Source organism: Echinops telfairi, unplaced genomic scaffold, assembly GCF_000313985.2.
Source record: "Echinops telfairi isolate 266 unplaced genomic scaffold, ASM31398v2 ScPeMD7_7424;HRSCAF=8462, whole genome shotgun sequence".
In the NCBI taxonomy this organism is placed as follows: domain Eukaryota; kingdom Metazoa; phylum Chordata; class Mammalia; order Afrosoricida; family Tenrecidae; genus Echinops; species Echinops telfairi.
The window spans coordinates 74,737,668-74,757,765 of NW_022111324.1; the positions used below are offsets into that span (position 1 = coordinate 74,737,668).

A 20,098-nucleotide genomic window follows, 5' to 3' on the forward strand; every position below is an offset into this window, starting at 1 on the left:
GCTGCAGAAGCCTGGGCAGGGCCTGGTGGGAGTGGTGGAGGGGGTGGAGGTGCAGGTGATCCCAAGACAATGCCTAAGAGAAAGCAATGTTACATAAAACCATCAATAAGAGAGCTAAGTGGTATTGTTTCATGTACAAAGGAATGTAAGAAAGTCATGATGGAGTGATACTTACTAAATTTACCAAATACTAATAGCGCAATTTACTAAAATGCCTAAAGTCGAGATCAGTATTTTTAAAAAGGTATTCTAAGGTTAAAACAAACCCAAATGTACAGCTACTTACTGTCGTATCAAGAGTTTTATTAGTAGAACTGTACAACAAATCATCGAATTAAGATTTTTGTTGTTCACGGTGAAATGGTAAATAAAGTAAAAGCTTCTGAGAGTGGGCAGGGAGGTAACCATCCCTGAAAAATCAAAGGAAGGCACACGGATGCCTGCAGGTACTGTCTGAAATAACAGAACCAAACGGTCCACGCCAGCCTTCAGGTCTGGAGCTTGGGTAAATTCTAAATGGCAAAGACATCCAGTTAGTTGGGTTCTTCACTTAGCGAGAGCTAAAGTGGCTGGATTCAGAATATAAAAAAGGAATGGGTCCCAGGCTAAAGTATTAAAACAGTAACTCTGATTTCAAAGCCAGGGTAGAGAACCACTGAAACAAAGCCTACTGGTAACAAAACAAAATCTCAAAATTCCTCTCAGAATTAAAAAGCGTAGCATTTGCTGTAGAGCTTGCTTTCAGCTTGGAGATCGGGTAAGAGAAATGCCCAAACCTTGGCGAGTCACAAAGGGAATGAAAACAAGAGCTGACTTAGCGCCAGAATTCGGAACCAGTCTACTCAGCCTTCCTTATGGCTTCAAGAGGATATTTGAGGACAACTAAAAGGCTGTTTGCACACTGGACGGTAACATTTTGAAATCGCTCACTTTGAGGAGTTGTGCAAGTTGAAGACATCATTTGCTTAAAGGAGAAAGAGTAATGGACTGTCCATCTTCCATGAACTGTTACTTGTTAGGGACACAGCAGGTAGATCTTTCGATCTTGCCAGGCTGACTGCCTCTTCCAGTGTCCCTGTCCCAGTGACACTCAGAATACTGGAGTCACTGACTCAACTTGTAAGCACATTAAGTCAATAACAAAATATCCATACACACAGCAATAACAAACATTACTATTTTAACTTAGAAACTAAGAATTCTTAAGAGGTATGCAGGTTCAAATCCAGACTATCACATTGGTCCTTTGTTATTGTAAATTGTGTCAGAATTCTTCATGTAGTCCTCTCTAAATCCTACTTAAAAAAAAAAAAGTAAATTAATTACGCACAAAATCAGTTCCTTTGCTACTTTAGAAATAATCCAAACTTAAAAATTCTTCTTTCCCCCTTCTCTCAAACTAAGCTGTGTGGGCTCGAGCGCGTGTGCACATAGGTGGGAACTGGGGATGAGTGAACAGATAACCCGGAGGATGCTAATTCATTCTCTATTCACTCTCTCCAGTCTATGGTTTCTTTTAACTCTGGACCACAGAGTCCCTTGTGGAATATACTAAGCCTACCAGTTACTTTACACACCCCACAGTCAGGCTGCTCCACAGGATTTAGGGTGCTAAGTCAAAACAGAATGGAGTTCCAGATCAAGATGATTCCAGATGAAACTCTGATCTAGCCCATGGCTGCAGTTGGGCACTAAATAGATCTCTATGTTTTCCAGCAATGAGAGGAAAACGAGTTCCTCACATGGCTTTCTTGTGAGGTAGGTCCAAAAGCGTATTCAAGGTAAAGTATTCCTAGTGGGATGCATAAGAAACATATTATGGATTGAAAAACATCCTCAACTACAGAAGACACCCAAACCTAGTTCATTATAGCAATTTCTCATATTGATACTCCAACTGTAATTAAAACAACAGGGTAATGAGATTGTTTCTATTTTAGTATATATATATATATATATATATATATCCATCCCAGAGATGTTCAACAATTAAAACCAGGTTACCCATCCTTATAGGCAAGTAAAGCTGATGCTACATATCGCATTTTCCAGTGGCTCATGGTTAGTGGCAATAAGGAAGCCTTACCCTGTGGGGCTGGTGTCTCGGCCGGCTGAGAGGCTGCCTGCAAGCCTGGCTCAGAAGCAGAGGAGTCTCCCAGCACAGAGTTTAGAGGAGTCTCAACAGAGGCAGGGGCAGCTGCAGAGGGAGAAGGGAGAACACTAGGCTTGGATGAGGGAGTTGAGGCAACAGGGTTGCTCGGAGGAGGAGATGCTTGAGATCCACAGTGTGTGAGTGATGCGAGGGAAGGCAGTGGAGGCGGCGGCGGCGGTGGTGGAGCTGCAGGCCCTGAGGTAGGCGGTGGAGACACTGGATATGTTACAGAGTCAAGCAGCCCATTGGGTGCTGTTGGTGATGGAGGCATTTGGGGCACAGGAGAAGAAACACAAACAGGGAGGACAGGCCTTGGACCAGTAGCTTTGCCTGGGGGGCTGCTAATCATTACTGGAGGAGACGGAGGGAGGGGTGAAAAATTGGAAGTAGACCAGGCACAGGGTTTTGCAGTTGGAGGCTGAGAAGAGGGTGTGCTCACAGGAGAAGAAGGTCGAGAGTTTTTGTTCAGCGGACGCGGAACTGTAGCATAATGGGGAAGAACAGGGTGGAAGGCTGAACCTAACGATGTTGCAAAACGTGTCGCTGAGTGTCGCAGTGGTGGTGTAGGGGGTGTGGAAGTAGGTGGCAAAGTGGTCACTACAGCGTAATCAGGAGTGGCATCTGACACTGGAGCGGAGATGACTTTAGCGTATGATGGAGGAGGTGCTGAAGGAGGCTGGCAACTGGAATACTCAGGAAGTGGAGCGTTATACAGGGAGCTGTCTGAAGATGGAGCTGGACAGAAGGTAGAAAGCAGCAGCAAAAGACAGGATAAAAAAGGAGAGAGAAAAAGGGAGCTAGTGAAGCCACAAAACCAGCAATCAGACAAAATGTATAAATGTAGACTAAAGTTAGCACCAGCGAGTCAGGCACATGTGCATAATTACTTTTACCTGAGAACATGTTAATTAACAAATGCATTTTGAGACCCTAGAGATCTTATTCAATAAGTGGATTAATTAAATTGATTACTTTATCCTGTATGATGAGCAAACCGTTTCTAAATCCTACCACATTGCGTATGTAGTCCACTAAAAGGACATTCGAATTACATGACTAGAGTTATAAACAGAATACGTTATTTTACTCAAAGCAATAAATAGCAAAACATTTAATATAAAAAACCAATAACCCTTACTCAAAGCTTATTTGTGAAAATGTTTCATTTTGTTGGCCATAACCCCAGCAAACACTTATTAAGTACTGTATATACTCAAGTATTAGCTGACCCAAATATTAGACGAGGCACCTACATGAGTATATACAGTACTTAAAAATAGATAAATTAACTCAAACAGCTTAAACAACCCCCCCCATGCTTAATCAACATACACTAAGGGTTTTGATCTATAAGCCATATATAAAAGAAAACTTTGAATCTTATAATAAATGCTAATTTGAAGGAAATATCAAAATACCTAAACCTTTTGGCGATATTTCAATAAATTCTATCAAATCCAGTCATTTTCACATGAGAAAATATTTACATTTAAGTAACTATTTTTTTTAAGTAACTATTTTATAGAGGACGTTTTTACGTTTAAATCTGGTTTTAAATTATCCCTTATCAATTAAGAATACAATAAAGCAAATTGCTGCTCATAGCATGGTAATATAAGATCATATATTGGTGAAGAGTTAAGCAACCTCACGAGGGAAATATATTCCAAGTTCATCCAATTTTAAAAATTCCCCATAAAAACACACTTGCTAACATTACTGCCGATTTATGGGGAGATGGGCGAATAAGAATGCCACAATAAAAACTTCCAAGAGCTTTCTCTAAGTCTCTGAGCAATAAACGCAATACAGAGAGAGATAAAAAGGGAATGCTGAAATAATCATTGCTGCTTATTTTTAATAGCTTCAAATGCAAAATAGCCTAAGATTCAACTACAATTAAAAAAAAACAAACAACCGCCCTGGTTCAGCGATACCAACAACAGGGAGAGTCAATTTCTTACCAGCGTTCGATATTCTCCGCTCTCTCTCCCATTCCAACTGCTCCCTTTCTAACTGTTCCTGCCTCTCCCGGTCAAGCCTCTCCAGTCGCTCCCGCTCCTGCCGCTCCCGCTCCAGGCGATCCTGCCGCTCCCTTTCTTGTCGCTCTCTCTCCAGCTGCTCCTGTTCTAGTCGCTCCCGCTCCAGCCTCTCCCTTTCTACCCTCTCTCTCTCCAGCCTCTCCCGGTCCACTCTCTCTCTCTCCAGTCTTTCCCGGTCCAGCTCCTTTTGCCGTTGCTGCTCTTGCAGTTGCCTGAAATGAAAACAGAATAAAAGAAAGCATTACGGTTCAGTCCCAATAAAGCCAGTGCACTTTCCCACCAACCACACGTGACTGGCTGACTCCTGGTTCAAGTTCAAAGCAAGCAGAGCATGCACTCAACACATACATCGTCTCACACGAAGGAAAGCTATCTCAGAGACGACACTTTTAAAACAACAATGTTGGTTATTGGGGTTCTTGCAGGCTGAATGTCTCAGCACTAAGTAAGGCCTCAGTTTAGTCTACACTTTTCATGAAAAAAGTGCTCAGAACAAGTGAATTTTCCAAGTAACTAGATATAATACTTTAAGAACTGAGTCTTTTTAGTAATTCATGAAAAAATACTTCTAAATTATAACTGCCTTCCTAAAATATAAAACATCAATATTCAATTGTCAAGCAGCACACTATCATCAAAAAAGACAAAAGCAAAAAACACGGTTGGTCTTATCAATAACACAACAAATGTCTGGCAAATGGAGAACAAAATTAGGAAAGAAGAAATGAATATAAATCGTGCGAAATAAGAAAAACTTGGCATCATCTGAAATATACTATCTAGAGGCAACTACAATTAATATTTTGGAGATATATATGGATAGGTTAAAAAAAAAGTACTACCACCGGGGGTTCCAGTTCATACACGCAGAGCTCACTTCAAAGAACACACGTTTCAGTACGCTCTTGTTCAGTGGATGGCTACAGCCAAGTTCTCTTAGTAAGTCTTACTCGCAAGTAGGAGGCCATCAAAAAGTTTTAAAAAGTCTCATCAAAACTGTAGCTTCCAAAGAGATCTGCAGGGCCAGTTAAATTCAAGGCAGACAGGTCAGCTCAGCAGGTTATGGTGATTTGGGGGGTGGGGGAACTCTGGAGAGGATTTGTGATAGAGCTTCTCAAAGGACATAAAACTGGGTCTCATTAGAAAGAAATTATAAGAAAATGGGTACCTGCATTGGTGAGAAAAAGGCCAGAAAAGTCGCACTGAGGAAATCTCCCCCTCCCCCCATCGTGACACACACTGACTGGTACCCATCCCTTGAAGGGCGTTCCTAAGAGAACATCATGGAGAAGCTTACTCTACAGCCCCGATCCTGTCCCTTCCTTCAAGATTTCTCTGTTTGTTCCCCAAACGGAAAGAACAATTCAAAGAAACATAATGTAAGTCCCTAGAGGACATCAAAACTCCTATTTTTGACGTGATGTGAACAGATGAGCACAGAATTCCTTGGGGAAGAGTTAGAGAGATGGAAACCCTATCTTCAGAAGTTTATAGCTTAGAGAATATGCTGCAAAAACAGCCTCACATTTTAATTTGTCTGATAAAAGTTTCTACATTTTTATACTATACCTAGTATTTTTAGAGCAATACTTTTGACTCAACTGTCATATAGATTTTTTTTCTCATGTAAAAATGCACTTAAAGGTTAAAGAAAGTATGGATTGTGTTAAGAGTTGTATGAGCCCCTAATAAAATGATTTTTAAAAAAGGTTAAAGAAAAATAAATAAAAACAATGAAATTAATTCCTGCTTCCTGACCACTCTGAAATCTGCTTTATTCCCTTCCACTTAATATATTATGCAAATTATTTTAATCAGTAAAAACAGCTCTGTATCATTATTTTAAGTTATGAATAATTTTACTGGGAGCTCTTACAGCTCTTGTAACAATCCATACATAGTCATTGTATCAAGCACATTTGTACATATGTTGCCATCATCATTTTCTTTCTACTTGAGTCCTTGGTATCAGCTCCTCCCACCCACCCTCACCCTCGCGAACCCTTGATAAATTATTATTTTCATATTTTACACTGCAGTCTCCATCTTTTATTTTTTTCATGACATAGAATTAATTCTATTATATCACTATCCATAGTTCAAGCAGTCTCTATGGTAGGATATACACTATCTTAAAACTATTATTATCACAGCCATACAAACTGCCTTCAATTGTCTGAAACCCTACCTAGGAAATAGTTAATAGACCCATATAATGGCACAGATTTGCTAGGTGGAAGGTATAAAATTTTGAAGTTTCCTAATATATGGTTCCAAATTATCTACAGGAAGAGTTGGACACTAAGTAACATTCCTCAGCAGCCTTGCAATAGTTATTAATGCCCACTTTCTCTCTCTCACCAATGTAGGCATAATCATTATCAATTTTTGCTAGTCAGACTGGCATCACCTAACAGTTTGCATTTCTTCGGCTATTTCATGTGATCTGAGCCTTTGCTAGCTCTATCTTTTACATAGCCCTTTCCTACAATAAGATTGCATGATTGTCTACACTTCCTTTTAATACTGTTATGGTTTTATTTATTTATACTTAATTTACCTGAAATGTATAAAATTTGCAAAGAGGTCACCCTATTGCCACCTCCAAATGACCGTGTTTATTGAATAATTGATGGCTCTGACTTAAGGTGTTATCTTTCCATGTGTTGGTGGTTTTGGAACTTCTAGAACATTCTAGTTCTGAACCTGTTTTGTTTTGCGTGACAACAGTATGCTGATGCTCTGATACTTAAAATATACTTTAATATAGACTAAGTTGTATCCATCCTTATTACTTTTTTTTTTCAATTAAATTGTTGACATGAATGGGTTTAATCTCCACCAACCTACCTCTTTTGACAGTAATGATCAAAGAATGTTTTAATGTGAAAACCTTGTCTTGACGTTTGTGGTAATAATTTCTTTTAGAAGAATTAATATCAAACTACTCCTAGGAGGTAGGGATTAAAGATGTCACAATTGTCAAATTTTCTCAAGATGTTTATACAGCTTGATTTTTTCCACTCCTCCCCTTTAGCATAGTCCCTTACATCCCTAGGTTCTGCAATTTGCTGCAAGATCTTACAGAATTCACGAAGCTTTCAAGATGCTCCCCATGGTTATGTGTGCTGGTAAAGGTCCAGTCTGAAGGTCGGATGTCTGCCTGGAGGCTCTGCCTCATGCACAAGGCTTCAGAAGCTGATAACATCGGGTCAGATGATGGACTACAGCTCAGTTCCACGAACCAGAGGTCACAGAGAGGCGCAGGGTCCAGAGGCAGAATCAAAGAGGTCCAAAAGTCGAAACAGGTCTTTCTGCTTATACCTAGGAAGCTTTGCGTCTACCTTTGCTTCAGCTAGGTAGCCAAAAACCAAAGTCACAGCCTTTGAGTGAATTCCGACTCACAGCAGAAGTCACAAAAACAAAAGTTTTGATGGAGGTGTAGTTATCTCACAGCAGACCATACCCCTAAGCGAACAAAGGGTGTGACTTAAGTTACACCCTGAGCTTAGCAGAGAACTCCCTCCATAGTGGGAGAATGGCCACAAGTAGAGGTTAGCATTTGCAATACATCACAAAGGGCCATATCAACTGACTGCTTCCCAACTTATTACAACTGTGGCTTCAGACAGCATTTGTCCCTTTTGTGACATCCTAATTTTACCCAACAGAATGCCGTCTAGGTTCATCCATGTTCTGAGGTGTCTCATAGATTCATCTAGTATTCTTTAATGTTGGATAGTATTTCATTTTGTGTATGTGACGAAGTTTATTTATCAATCCTTAACAGAAGAGCATGCATTTTTGCCCTATCTTTTGGCTACTGTGACTACCTTGAACATGAGGGTGCAAGTATCATTCCTGTCTTGGCCCTTACTTCTCTAAAATATATACCAAGTAGAGAGATTGCTACGTCATATGCTATTTCTATTCCCATTTTTTTAGGAGGCACAATACCACGTTCCACAGTGGTTGCGCCATTTTATAGTCTACTGGCAGAATGTGAGGCTTCAATCTCAATCCTCTCACATCCTCACGGGCAGTTGCTGCTTCCTGGTGGTTCTTTTTAACTTGCCTATCAATGCTGGGGTCAGGTGCTAGCTCACTATTGGTTTGATTTGCACCTTTCTCATGGCCACAAGCCAATGATCACAAGCATTTATTCATGTTTGCTGGCCGCCTAAATGTCCTCTTTGGTGAAGTGTCTGTTCATGTCTTCTGCCTATTTTTCAACTGGATTAAAATGTTTTTCATGGTGAAATGTTTTCTAAAATTTTTGGGATCATCCCCTTGTCTAATAAGTCGTTTTTTCCAGTTTTGTGGGCTTTTTTACTCCTTTGGGACCATGTCTAATTATAAGGAGGTCCCAGTCACTCATTTTATCTTCTCTTGTTTCTGTTTTGTTTTTCTTTTAAATCATTTTATTGGGGGCTCGTACAACTCATCACAATCCATACATCCATCTACTGTGTCAAGCACATTTGTACATTTGTTGCCATCATCATTCTCAAAACATTTGCTTTCTACCTGAGCCCTTGGTATCAGCTCCTCTCCCCCACTCCCCTCCCTGTTTATGTGTTTTACGTTTGATAGTGAGTCTTTGCCATGAAACAGGGTTAAGTTTGCCCATTTTTCTACTGATGGTTTTCAGAGATCTAGGTTTTACATTTAGGTCTTTGATCCATCTTGCATTTATTTGTGTATATGAAGTGAGATATAGGTCCTATTTTCATTCTTGTACCAATGGATAGCCAGTTTCACCAACAATAGTCGTCAGACTATTCACCGTCCCCAATGAACTGTGTTTTGGCCCTTTGTCAAAGATCAATGGTCAATGTTGTTAGATGACATCGAGTTGGTTCCCCCTATCGCGACCCAATGCACAACACGACACTGCCCAGTCCTGCGCCATCCTCACAACTGTTCCTATGCTTAAGCCCATTGTTGCAGAACACTGTTGACAGGGAGATGGACTTAATTCTGGGTTCTGAATTCTCTTCCATTGGTGTTTGTCATTTTTCTAGATAATTCTCATACACTTTTCTATACAAAGTTAGGGCCATTTTATTACATTCAATTAACACTTTATGCCATCACCTTATCTTCTCAATCCTAGGATATTTTATTAACTATGCAGATTAACTAGAAAAAATATGCATACTCTTTTTCCCATATCTGAGAAAGTATGGAATATCTTGATATTTATTCAACTATTTTTTTATGCCATAGTGGTTTCCTCTTTAAGACTTCCAACTTCAAAAGCTAATTATTGAATCTTTTTTACATTTTTATCTGCCATTAGTGGAATATTCTCTTATTTTTTAACTCCATCTTTTGCATTAACATTTTGAAGTCCCCTGTACTTCAAAGCATTTTGGGGAAGATTAAATGAGAGAAAACACTAAAAGTTCTTAAAAGTACAGGGTACATAAAAGCAACAAGTGTGAGGGAGAGAGGGGAAAAATGAGGAGCTGACACCAAGGGCTCATGTAGAAAGCAGATGTTTTGAGAATGATGATGGCAACATATCTACAAATGTGCTGGACACAATGGATGTGTATATGGATTGTGATAAGAGTTGTATGAATCCCCAATAAATTATTTTTTTTTTAAAAAGGTGACAAGTGTGAGTTATGGTAACTCAACCCCAACCAAATCAACCCAACCCAAGCCACTGCCAAAGTCAACGCTGAGTCTTAACAACCCTGTAAGACAGAACAGAATTGCCCCAGTGGGTTTCTGGGACTAAACACTTTGCTGGGGCAGACCCAGACAGACTCATCGTTCTCTTGTGAAGTGGCTGGTGGGCTGGAACCATCGAACTAGGTTAACTGTCAGACGAGTAATACATGGGGCCAGCAGGGGTTCTCGAACTATGATGATGATAAATGATCAAATTGGGACCTTCCTTAGACTGACTGATAAATTCACTGCCATCAGTCGATGCAGACTCACAGTGACTCTGCAGGACAAGGAAGAACTGCAGTGGGTCTGAGACTACAGTTTTACAGGAGCAGAAAGCCCCATCTTTCTCCCAGCTGATAGATAACCTGCTTCAGTATCCAATTAGAGACAGAGCTGAATGACAGAATACGGTATTTTCTGTCCCTTTTAGTAGCATTAGTATTTTTCACTGGTCTTTCAAAAAATGTCTTGCTGTTATGTTTTCTAAGCTGGCAATAAAATAAAGGAAAGGCCCATTAGAACCAGTAAGTTAATTCTCCTTCTCTCACAAAAAGACATAGCCTCTCTCTCTGGACATACCACCATATCTAACAATGACTGCAAGAGAAAACAGAAGTAATTACAACAGTACTAATTATGGCTATTCGTTATTTAAGACACCAATTACTATATGATTAAATTCAATTCTCAGCATATTACACCAACTTCATTGACCATGTGATCAAATGCTTGCTGCCAATTCAGGGATAAGGACAATAAAATGACAGTATTAAGAAGATTGTTTTTAATGGCAAATGAGACCGAAAAAGTTCAGTTATCATTTTCTGAATAACCTGCATCTAAGAGTCCTGGTGCATATTGGGAGCCAAACTGGGCTTATAACACCTCAAGGCTGGTTCTACTCTTTCATATAAGGTCTTGATGAGTCAGAATCAATTTGATGTCAGCAAGTTTGCTTTGAGTTTGGGGATTAACAAACTTACTCAACTGAGGTGCATATTAAACTAAAAATTAAATTTAAAACATGCGACAGGATTTTTTTAAAAAAGGGATCACTAAAGTGTAATACTGTATTAGTTTGGCACAGAGGGCAAAAATTACACTGATAATATAATCATAATATACTCAGATTAAGTACCAAAGGCAAGGGAAGGAATTTAACTTTAGAGCATAGAAGCTATACCAAGAAATCCAAGTTATTGGGTTTTATAAAGGTCCTTTTTTTATTTATAGGTTGCTTTTAAAAAAATCAAAATATACATGGTTATAGTTTTAAAAACTTTAAACAAAACCAATAGCTCACTGCTCTAAACCTTTCCCCATTTCCTATATTTCAGAAGCAATTACTGCTGACTATTTTTAATTTTCCTACATTTAAACTTTAGATACTAGCTACTGACTTTCTAATAGAAGATGCGTCCCTCAACTCCCTCACCACACACAACCATTCCCCCAATATCATCACAGGAGCACATTATTTTCTTTGTTTAAAATCAACATTTCAGATTTGTATTTTCAATGTGACATGTCCAAACTGTTTAGAAGATTAACCACAAAACAAACAAACAAAAAAGGTGGCAAAAAAAGGGATTAACCACAGAGTACCCTGTCACAGAAGGAGCCCTCGTGGCAAAGGGGCAGGGCTGCTGAACACAAGGCCAAAAGTTGGAAACCAGCAGCAGCTCCACAGGAGAAAGACGGGACTTCCTACTCCCATGCAGAGTTCTAGTCTCAGAAACCCACAAGGGCAGTTGTAGCCGGTCTCTCCTACAGGGTCATGATGAGTCAGCATTGACACCAGTGTTTGGATTTGGGATCCTGTGACTGAATTTCTTTTCTAATCGAAGTGATTAGTTTATTTTACCCGCAAGTTCATGGTTGCTTCACTAAGCAATACAATGCTCTTAATATTAAAAAAAATATTAAGTTATTGTGAGAAAGACAGATTTGAATGAGGTGACTCTGAAAGAATTGTTACAGTAAAACAATAGAGTTTTGAACTAATAAAAGCATTGTGTCAGTCAGGGTGTCCCAACTTAAGAAGTTTGTTCTGTGAGTCCTAATTTCCCAGGTTCTCTGTTTTTAAGAGACTGCCTGCCTACACCATAATGCCAGAGAGATCCTGCAAGTGCAACGATTCAGGCAGTCCACACAGCTAGAAGAGGAACTACTGACTGTATTTTGTTGCTTTGATGGCAGGACAAACAATGGAAATCTGCCTAACTTTTAGTCTGCTCAGAGAAAAGTTGCCCGACTACCGAGTGCAACAGACAATTTCTGCCTTTGCTGTTTTAGTTGTTACTGAGTTGATTGTGACTCATGGCGACCTCATGAGTACCGAGAAGAACTGCTCCACAGGGTCTTCAAGGGCTGTGCCCTTGGAAGTGCACTGCCAAGCCTCTCTTCCACAGCACCTACCTCTGGGTAGGTTCTAACCTCCACCTTTCGGCTATATGCTGAAACTCAGTACCACCGAGCCGATTCCAACTCATCGCATTGAACCATTACTGGCATTCACACACTAGAAATGCACACGTCTCTTCTTTCCAGACTTCTGGCTACAATCGATTGGTCTCTTCATCTTAAAACAGAATCAACCTAAAGACTTTTTCAAAGTACAAATGCCGGAATTCCTAACTAGGAAATTTTCCATACTTATTTTAGAGATAGGTTATCATTTGTGATACTCTTAAGTTCTAAGTAGTTATAATTTCTGGCAGTTGCACTGTAATTGCTTCTGAACAATCTTTTTCTCCAGCTGCTTAAATTCTCCTAAATATTCATATCTTAATGGGGGGGGGGGATCTGCTTCTCCGCCCAAGTAAGAAGGTGTATGTATGTGTGTGTATACACACACACACACACACACACACACACAAAGCAGAACCCCACAATGAGATTATGAACTTAAAAAAATAAAAATTAAACATGTAGCTTATATTGACTCAAAGATTTTTTAAAATCAAGCAATAACAAAAACATAAGATACATTTAATTCAGCCTTATCTATAATGAATAGACTTTGGGAAATAGTGACTTAAATTTTGACATAATGAAGGAGGGAATACCAGGGAAAATGTTCGATAATTACTAACCCCTTGATGGTACTGACAAATGTCAGCAAAGAAAAACTAGGTAAGTGTTTTGATTGCATAATGTGGGCAGTTAATTCTATATGCAAACAAATAAAAATGGATAAACATTAATAAGATCAGTTCATTTCAGAATTGTAGAATTCCTGAGACAAGAGGCTATACTTACAAAAGAAGGCGGTCGACTCTTGGTCCATCCTGTCTCTGAAGAATAAATGGTGGGCTATACACTTTCATTGTTTCAGCTCCCCTGTCTGTGTCAGGTTAGAATCACCACCTTTTATAACTCTAATGTAGGAACGGTGATTTACGAACTATTTATAGATATTAACTAAGTGAGAAACTAAAAGGACTGACTCATGCTTCTTAGAATATATTGCTTTCATTACAGTTAAGCTGAGGAAGTCACAAATTACTAATGAGTAGGAACCCAAAAATGGTATTAACAATGAGACACACATGAATAGATAACTATACTATCATGTTAATCTAGTAAAGTTATTAGACCACTAAGATTTAACATTTAAATCAGTTTGTTTTATTCAACTTCATGCTCATTAAAATATGTTTTTAAGTTCAAGGATTACATTAAAACTGTAATCCCCTTCTACCCCTGTCACCCCAAACCTTTCCTTTCCGTTCTCCCAATAAAATTGTAGCATCACTTTGGACATATCAATAGTCACTTATATTATACATGACCAATCACATTAACTTTCGTTGAGAACAGCTTCTTTCTCACACTGTTATTGAAAATTACTTCCCTTTTAAATTTTGTTTCTTTTTCTGAAAACCCTTTCTTGCTTTAGCAAAAAGTATAGGTTCTGTCTCCTGCTCATATTCCAGCCCTGACTCTCTTGGCTCCCATCTGAAGTTTTGCTCCCAAAGCTTTGCTTTCCCCTTGCCCTTGGTCATACTAGGAATGTCCTGGTCTCTTTCCTGCGTTGGATCCTTCCTATCTTGAGATCCTCCAGGTTTCATCACCTTTGCTTTCCTCTTGTTTGAATGGGAAACACTATGCGGTAGTTTTGCATAAAGGAGGACAGAGGTGGTTTTGGATGGGAAGATAAGACTGGAAATCATTTCTCTGAAGATTCCATCAAATCATTGTATACAATCTATTTCTTCCTCAAGCATTTAAAATAATCTATTTCTTCCTCAAGCATTTAAAATAATTTTAGAATTCCCATGTTCTGAAATTCCAGTGCTATATGCCTTAGTAGAAGTCCTGGTGGTGAATGTTACATATTGGGCTGCTAACTGCAAGGTCTGTAGTTTGAAACCACTAGTTGCTCCATGGGAGAAAGAAGGGGCTTTCTACTCTTGTAAAGAGTTACAGTCTCGGAAACTCACAGGAGCAGTTCTACCCTGTCCCACAGGGTCGGTGAGTTTGATTGTTTTGGTATTATGCTGTAATGATGATGGGTCTTTTCTTGTTTTCCCACGTATTGGATAGGGCACCTGGTTAGACTCTCCTATCTAAATCAGCAAACTACAGTCGGAGGGTCAGGCAAGGCCACAGGCATCTATCTAAACAATGTTTATGGTAAGCTCCATAGGAAGAGGAGCCCTGGTGGCTCAATGAGTTAAGCAATGGGCTGCTGGTCTCAAGGCCGGCTATTCAAACCCAACAGCCACTCACTGTGACAAAGATGAAACAGTGCACTCTGGTAAAGAGTTACAATCTCAGAAGTCCACAGGGGCAGTTCTACTCTGGGCTTTTGGTTGATTCACTACATCAGAATCAACTCATGGCAGAGGATTTGGTTTTTACAAGGGAGGAGTTGAGCTAAGGAGATACTATGGCCCACAAAGCCTAACATATTTATAATCTAGCAGTTTGGAAGGAGCCCTGGAGACAATATTGGGCAAACATTAGATTGCTAATCACAAGGTTGGTAGGTTCAAACCCACCTTGGGAGAATGATGAGGCTATCTTGCGCCTATAAAGATACACAGCCTCAAAAATTCTATCAGGTGTTACTATGTGTGGCAATGGACTCAATGGCAGTATTTTACTTTTGTAACAAGAAAAAATATGTAGACCCTAGATTTAGATGGTCAAGCCAAAGAGTTCCAGGAAATTTCCTTATGTTATCTATTTGAACATTGTAGCCTGCAAAATAACCAATACCAGTTAACATCATATGCCTCACTAAAGAGAAGCAGTTCCAGCTATCATATTAGGGGTCAGTTAATTAAATGTTTGACCAGTATGGTCCTTGAATGATTTTATAAATGGCCCTTGGCCAAAAAAAGATTCTCCAGCCCTGCTATAGAGACACCAGACTGAACTGAGAAAGGTTTTCTGTGAAAGACCAGTCAGTATCCTATTGAATATTCTGTTCTTCCTTTTAAACAAAACTTTAAAAATGTAAAAGCCAATCTCACCTTGCAGTTGTATTACACAGGTTGCAAGGCCAAATTTGGTCATGCGTTATTGACCTCTGGTCAAACTGGTATTGTTTTGTTGTCCAATAGAGTAGATATCAGTAACATGTAGCTTACCTTTAAGCACTTGAAGTATGGCTAGATGGAATTAAGATGCACTCTATTGTATAAAAATACAAATCTAATTAAAAAATGCGGTCTAGTAAGAAGAATATAAAATCTCTAAAATGTTTGTATCAATTACCAGTTGAAGTAATACGGGAGGGTACCCAAAAAGGCCAGAATACCTCCCACCTCAAGCTATGTATTTAATTTTTTTTTTTTAACAAAACAACCACAGCACCTTCAAAGTACTCTCCATTATACTTAATACATTTGTCAAATCTGCTATGCCATTCTTGGAAACATTTTTCAAACTCATCTGTTTGGATGGCTGACAGGATCTCCTTCGTTTTTTTCTTCCTCTTCTACGTCATCAAATCGCTGCCCTTTCATGTCCTGAAGTCGCACAGAGCGAGGTCAAGTGAGTACGGTGCATGGAGCAAGAGGCATGTTGTTTTTTGCCAAAAACTGATGCAGAGATGGCTGCATGAGCAGGTGCATTTTCGTGGTGGCAAAACTAGTCCCATCTGCCACAAATCAGGCCTTTTTTGTCGCATACTATTATCCTATCTTCCCAGAGCCTCTTAATAGAAAGCTTATTAGTCTGACCTGGTGGAATGAACTCCAAATAAACTATTTCCCCTGCATGAAAAAAACAAATGAGCATCGTCTTGATCTTTGATTTCACTTGATGAGTTTTTGGGTGAAGTGACAATGGTGTCTTCCACTAGCTTGATTGATGCTTGCTTTCAGCCTCGTAGGAATAGCGCCATGTTTCATCACCAGTAATGACCTTGGGAAAAAAGTCTGGGTCGCTTTGGAGCTGTTCTTTCAAAGTGCGACATGTTTCCACTCAGTGCTCTTTTTCTTGGCCAGTCAGACCTTAGGCACAAATTTCACAGCGACTCCTCTCACTCCCAAATCTTCATTTATAATTTGTTGAACTGATCTCCAAGATATTCCAGATAGCTTCCCCATCTCTTCAATGGTCCATGTCGGTCTTCGAGCACAAATGTGGGAATTCTGTTGACATTTTTGTCTGTTCTGGAAGTTTATATAGACATCCAGAACAAGGTTTGTCATCAATTGACATTTCACTTTTTTTGAAACAAGAAAACTACTCATACACTTGAGTTTTTCCCATAGCGCTGTCCTTGTAAGCGATGTTCAACGTCACAACAGCTTCTGTGGCATTTTTCCCTGAGCAGGAGGCAAAATTTCACAGCTGATGCTGATATATGAAGTCGGCCATCACAAAAAACACGAGGTTTGGTTAAAACTGCTTTTATGAAAAAATTCACTGTGACCAGTGAGAATCTTCCCGGGGGACACCACTGGGTGTCATCAAGCAAGTTACTCAATGCTAACCTAGTGGGAAAAATGCATACTATGCAAGCTCCACCCTGTGGAGCTTTTGCAGTTTTATTTTTTCGGGGGACTGGGGGTACCCCCTCATATTTCAGGTACAATCGAGCATATTATTAAAAACAAATTCATGTTTCTTTTCTATTTAAAAAAAGATGTACTTAATAAAAAATTTTAAAACCACATATGGTTTGCTCTCTATTTGTTAGGCAGCACTGGTGTAGCCCCTCTCGAGAGTAAAACACTAGTCTTTTGTTTGGGTGTGGTGGGAAATCTCAGTATCGAAACACTCCTCAGGAGCCCTATGGTGTAGTGGTTGGACCAAAAGGGTGACACTTCAAACCCAGAAGCTGCTCTGAGGGACAAAGGTGTGGCAACAGCCTGTTTCCATAAAGATTTACAACACTCCTGTGGGCAGTTCTGTTCTTGGCAGTTCTGTGAGTTGGAACTGACTCAATGGCAACCAGAATGGGTGCTTTTTTTGGTAAACAGACTTTTAACCAATAGCTTACTATTAAAAGGGCACACCACAGCCCCTTTTTCTTCCCTGTCCTGGATTAGTTTTGGCTTTCTCTGCTCTTCTGAGTTAGTTACCATTCATGGAAAAGATTTTAGATAGTCACTTTTTGCCAGTGAAGTGCATTGATGTCCCTAAAAGCCTAAACAATGTTCTTCGGCATGAAACTGATCTTATCTTCCTACAAAAAAATCAGACCCTGAAAATGTGAAAATCTTAATTTAAATAGCCTGCCCCAATTTTTGTGACAATAGTCAGAAAGCAAGGGAAAATATTTTAAAAACTGAAAATTTGAACTACGGATTTATTTTTTATTTATATTTATCATTTCATTTTCATTATTATTTTACTTTATTCATTATTTTAAAATGATTTTATTGGGGGCTCGTACAACTCTTATCACAATCTATACATACACATTCATTGTGTCAAGCACATTTGTACATTTGTTGCCATCATCATTCTCAAAACATTTGCTTTCTACTTGAGCCCTTAGTAGCAGCTCCCTTTCCCCCTCCCCGCCCCTCCCTCATGAATCCTTGATAATTTATAAATTATAATTTTGTTATAACTAACACAGTCCTGACGTCTTCCTTCACCCACTTTTCTGTTGTCCATCCCCCAGGGAGAAGGTTATACATAGATCCTTGTAATTGGTTCCCCCTTTCCACCTCACCCTGCCTCTACCCTCCTGGTATCGCTACTCTCAGCACCGGTCTTAGAAGGGATCACCTGTCCTGGATTCCCTGTGTTTCCAGTTGCTATCTGTACCAGTGTACAACTTCTGGTCTAGCCAGATTTGTAAGGTAGCATTGGGATCACAATACTGGGGAGAGGAAGCATTTAAGAACTAGAGAAAAGTTCTGTGTTTCATCATTGTTACACTGCACCTTGACTGACTGGTCTCCTCCCGGCGACCCTTCCGTAAGGGGATGTCCAGTTGCCTAAAGATGGATCTTGGGTCCCTAATCTGCACTCCCCCTCATTCACAATGATTTGATTTTTTTTGTTCTTTGATGCCTGATACCTGATCCCTTTGACACTTCGTGATCACACAGGCTGGTATGCTTCCTCCATGTGGGCTTTGTTGCTTCTGATCTAGATGGGCGCTTGTTTACCTTCAAGTCTTTAAGACCCTAGACTCTTTATCTTTTCATAGGTGGGCTCCATCAACTTTGTTCACCACATTTGCTTAAGGAGCACATTATTCATATCATTCTCTTTCCAACCTACGCCTAACTATCAGCCCAGATACAGAATCTTTATTGGTTTTAATTTATTAAGACTCTATAATACTAGCTTATCTAAAAGTAGTAACACAAATGAAACAGCACTTACTATAATATGAACCCTATCCCCAAACTGGTGCTAAAAATCTTATGGATTAATATTACAATGTAAACTAACATTCTTCCTCCCCTAGGGCTTTTTGAAAAGCAGTGTAGGAGAGTCTCGAGTTAACATGAAAAAGTTACTCAGTTCATGAAATACCCAAACTAAAGATTTCATACCAAAAGAAAGAGGCTTTGATGGTTACAATGGGAGGGAGAGGAAGGGAGGAAAGGGGAGGCAATGAGCTAGATGGCAAAGCAGTGTTCTAACTCAGTAAAGGGGAGGATAGAGTTCTACAAGGAGAGAAAAAAACAAAATGGGAGGTGGGCAGGCAAGTTATTGGGAGATTTGATAAATACCTTAAGTTGTTGAATACAACTTGGCAAGAATTATTGGCAAGAATTTTTCCCTTCCCTTGATGATTATCGAAAGTCAACAGCTATTTGCTAGGAGTTGGCATGGACTGGATGGCAATGGTACATGGGCCCAGGAGGTACAGTGAGTGCCAACAGAGAGGTAGGAGGTGTGAACCCACTGCCTGCTCTTCCAGAAGAAAAGATGACGGTCTGGAAGCCCAGAGAGGGCGTCTACACGGTCCTGTGGAGTCTCCACGAGCCAGCGTTTGTGTAGACGTGACAACACACAGCATAGGATTTATGAAGAAATAACAACAGGTTGTTTCGCCTCCCAAAGTATACAAGTAGCAAATTCTTATGGAAACACAGGGAATCCAAGACAGATGAACCTCTCAGGACCAGAGGTGAGAATGGCGATAGCGGAGGGTGGCGAGAAGGTGGGGTAGAAGGGGGGACACATTACAAGGATCGACATCTAACCCCCTGCCTGGGGAACAGACAACAGAAAAGTGGGTGAAAGGAGACGTTGGACAATGTAACATATGACAAAATAATAATTTATAAATTATCAAGGGTCCATGAGGGAAGAGGGAACTGGGAAGAAGGGGGAAAAATGAAAAGCTGATACCAAGGGTTCAAGCAGAAAGCAAATGTTTTGAGAATGATGATGGCAACAAATGTACAAATGTACTTAACACAATGGATGTATACATGGATTGTGATAAGAGCTGTACGAGCCCCCAATAAAATGATTCTAAAAAATAAATAAAAGAAAAATTTTAAATGACTAATTTTGGAAATAAGAATGAGAAGAAAGGCACAATTGTGTAGGAGTCCCCTTTCGCCCCAACCTCTACTTTAATACCCTTCTGTATGGTCTGAGGTTTTCTTTGTCACATGCAAGGGAGTTAAGAAAAATTAAACTGGCAGTAATAAAGTGGGGAATTGGCTATCGAAAGAAACAGTGTCCAGGTTCCTAAAGGCTTGAAGGTAAACAAGCGGCCATCTAGCTCAGAAGCAACAAAGCCCACTTGGAAGAAGCACACCAGCCTTTGTGATCATGA

The 20,098-nt window shown here is 39.7% G+C and overlaps 1 protein-coding gene across 1 annotated transcript in view; it reads right to left on the bottom strand.

Annotated features, from left to right (window-relative positions):
- ENAH (ENAH actin regulator) overlaps positions 1-20,098 on the bottom strand; it is a 171,377-nt gene that overhangs the window by 17,211 nt on the left and 134,068 nt on the right. The window contains 3 exon segments of the mRNA XM_030887823.2: positions 1-73; positions 2,087-2,197; positions 4,117-4,406. The exon segment at positions 1-73 is cut by the window's left edge and continues 10 nt beyond it. Of these exon segments, the coding sequence (XP_030743683.1) occupies positions 1-73; positions 2,087-2,197; positions 4,117-4,406 (474 nt within the window).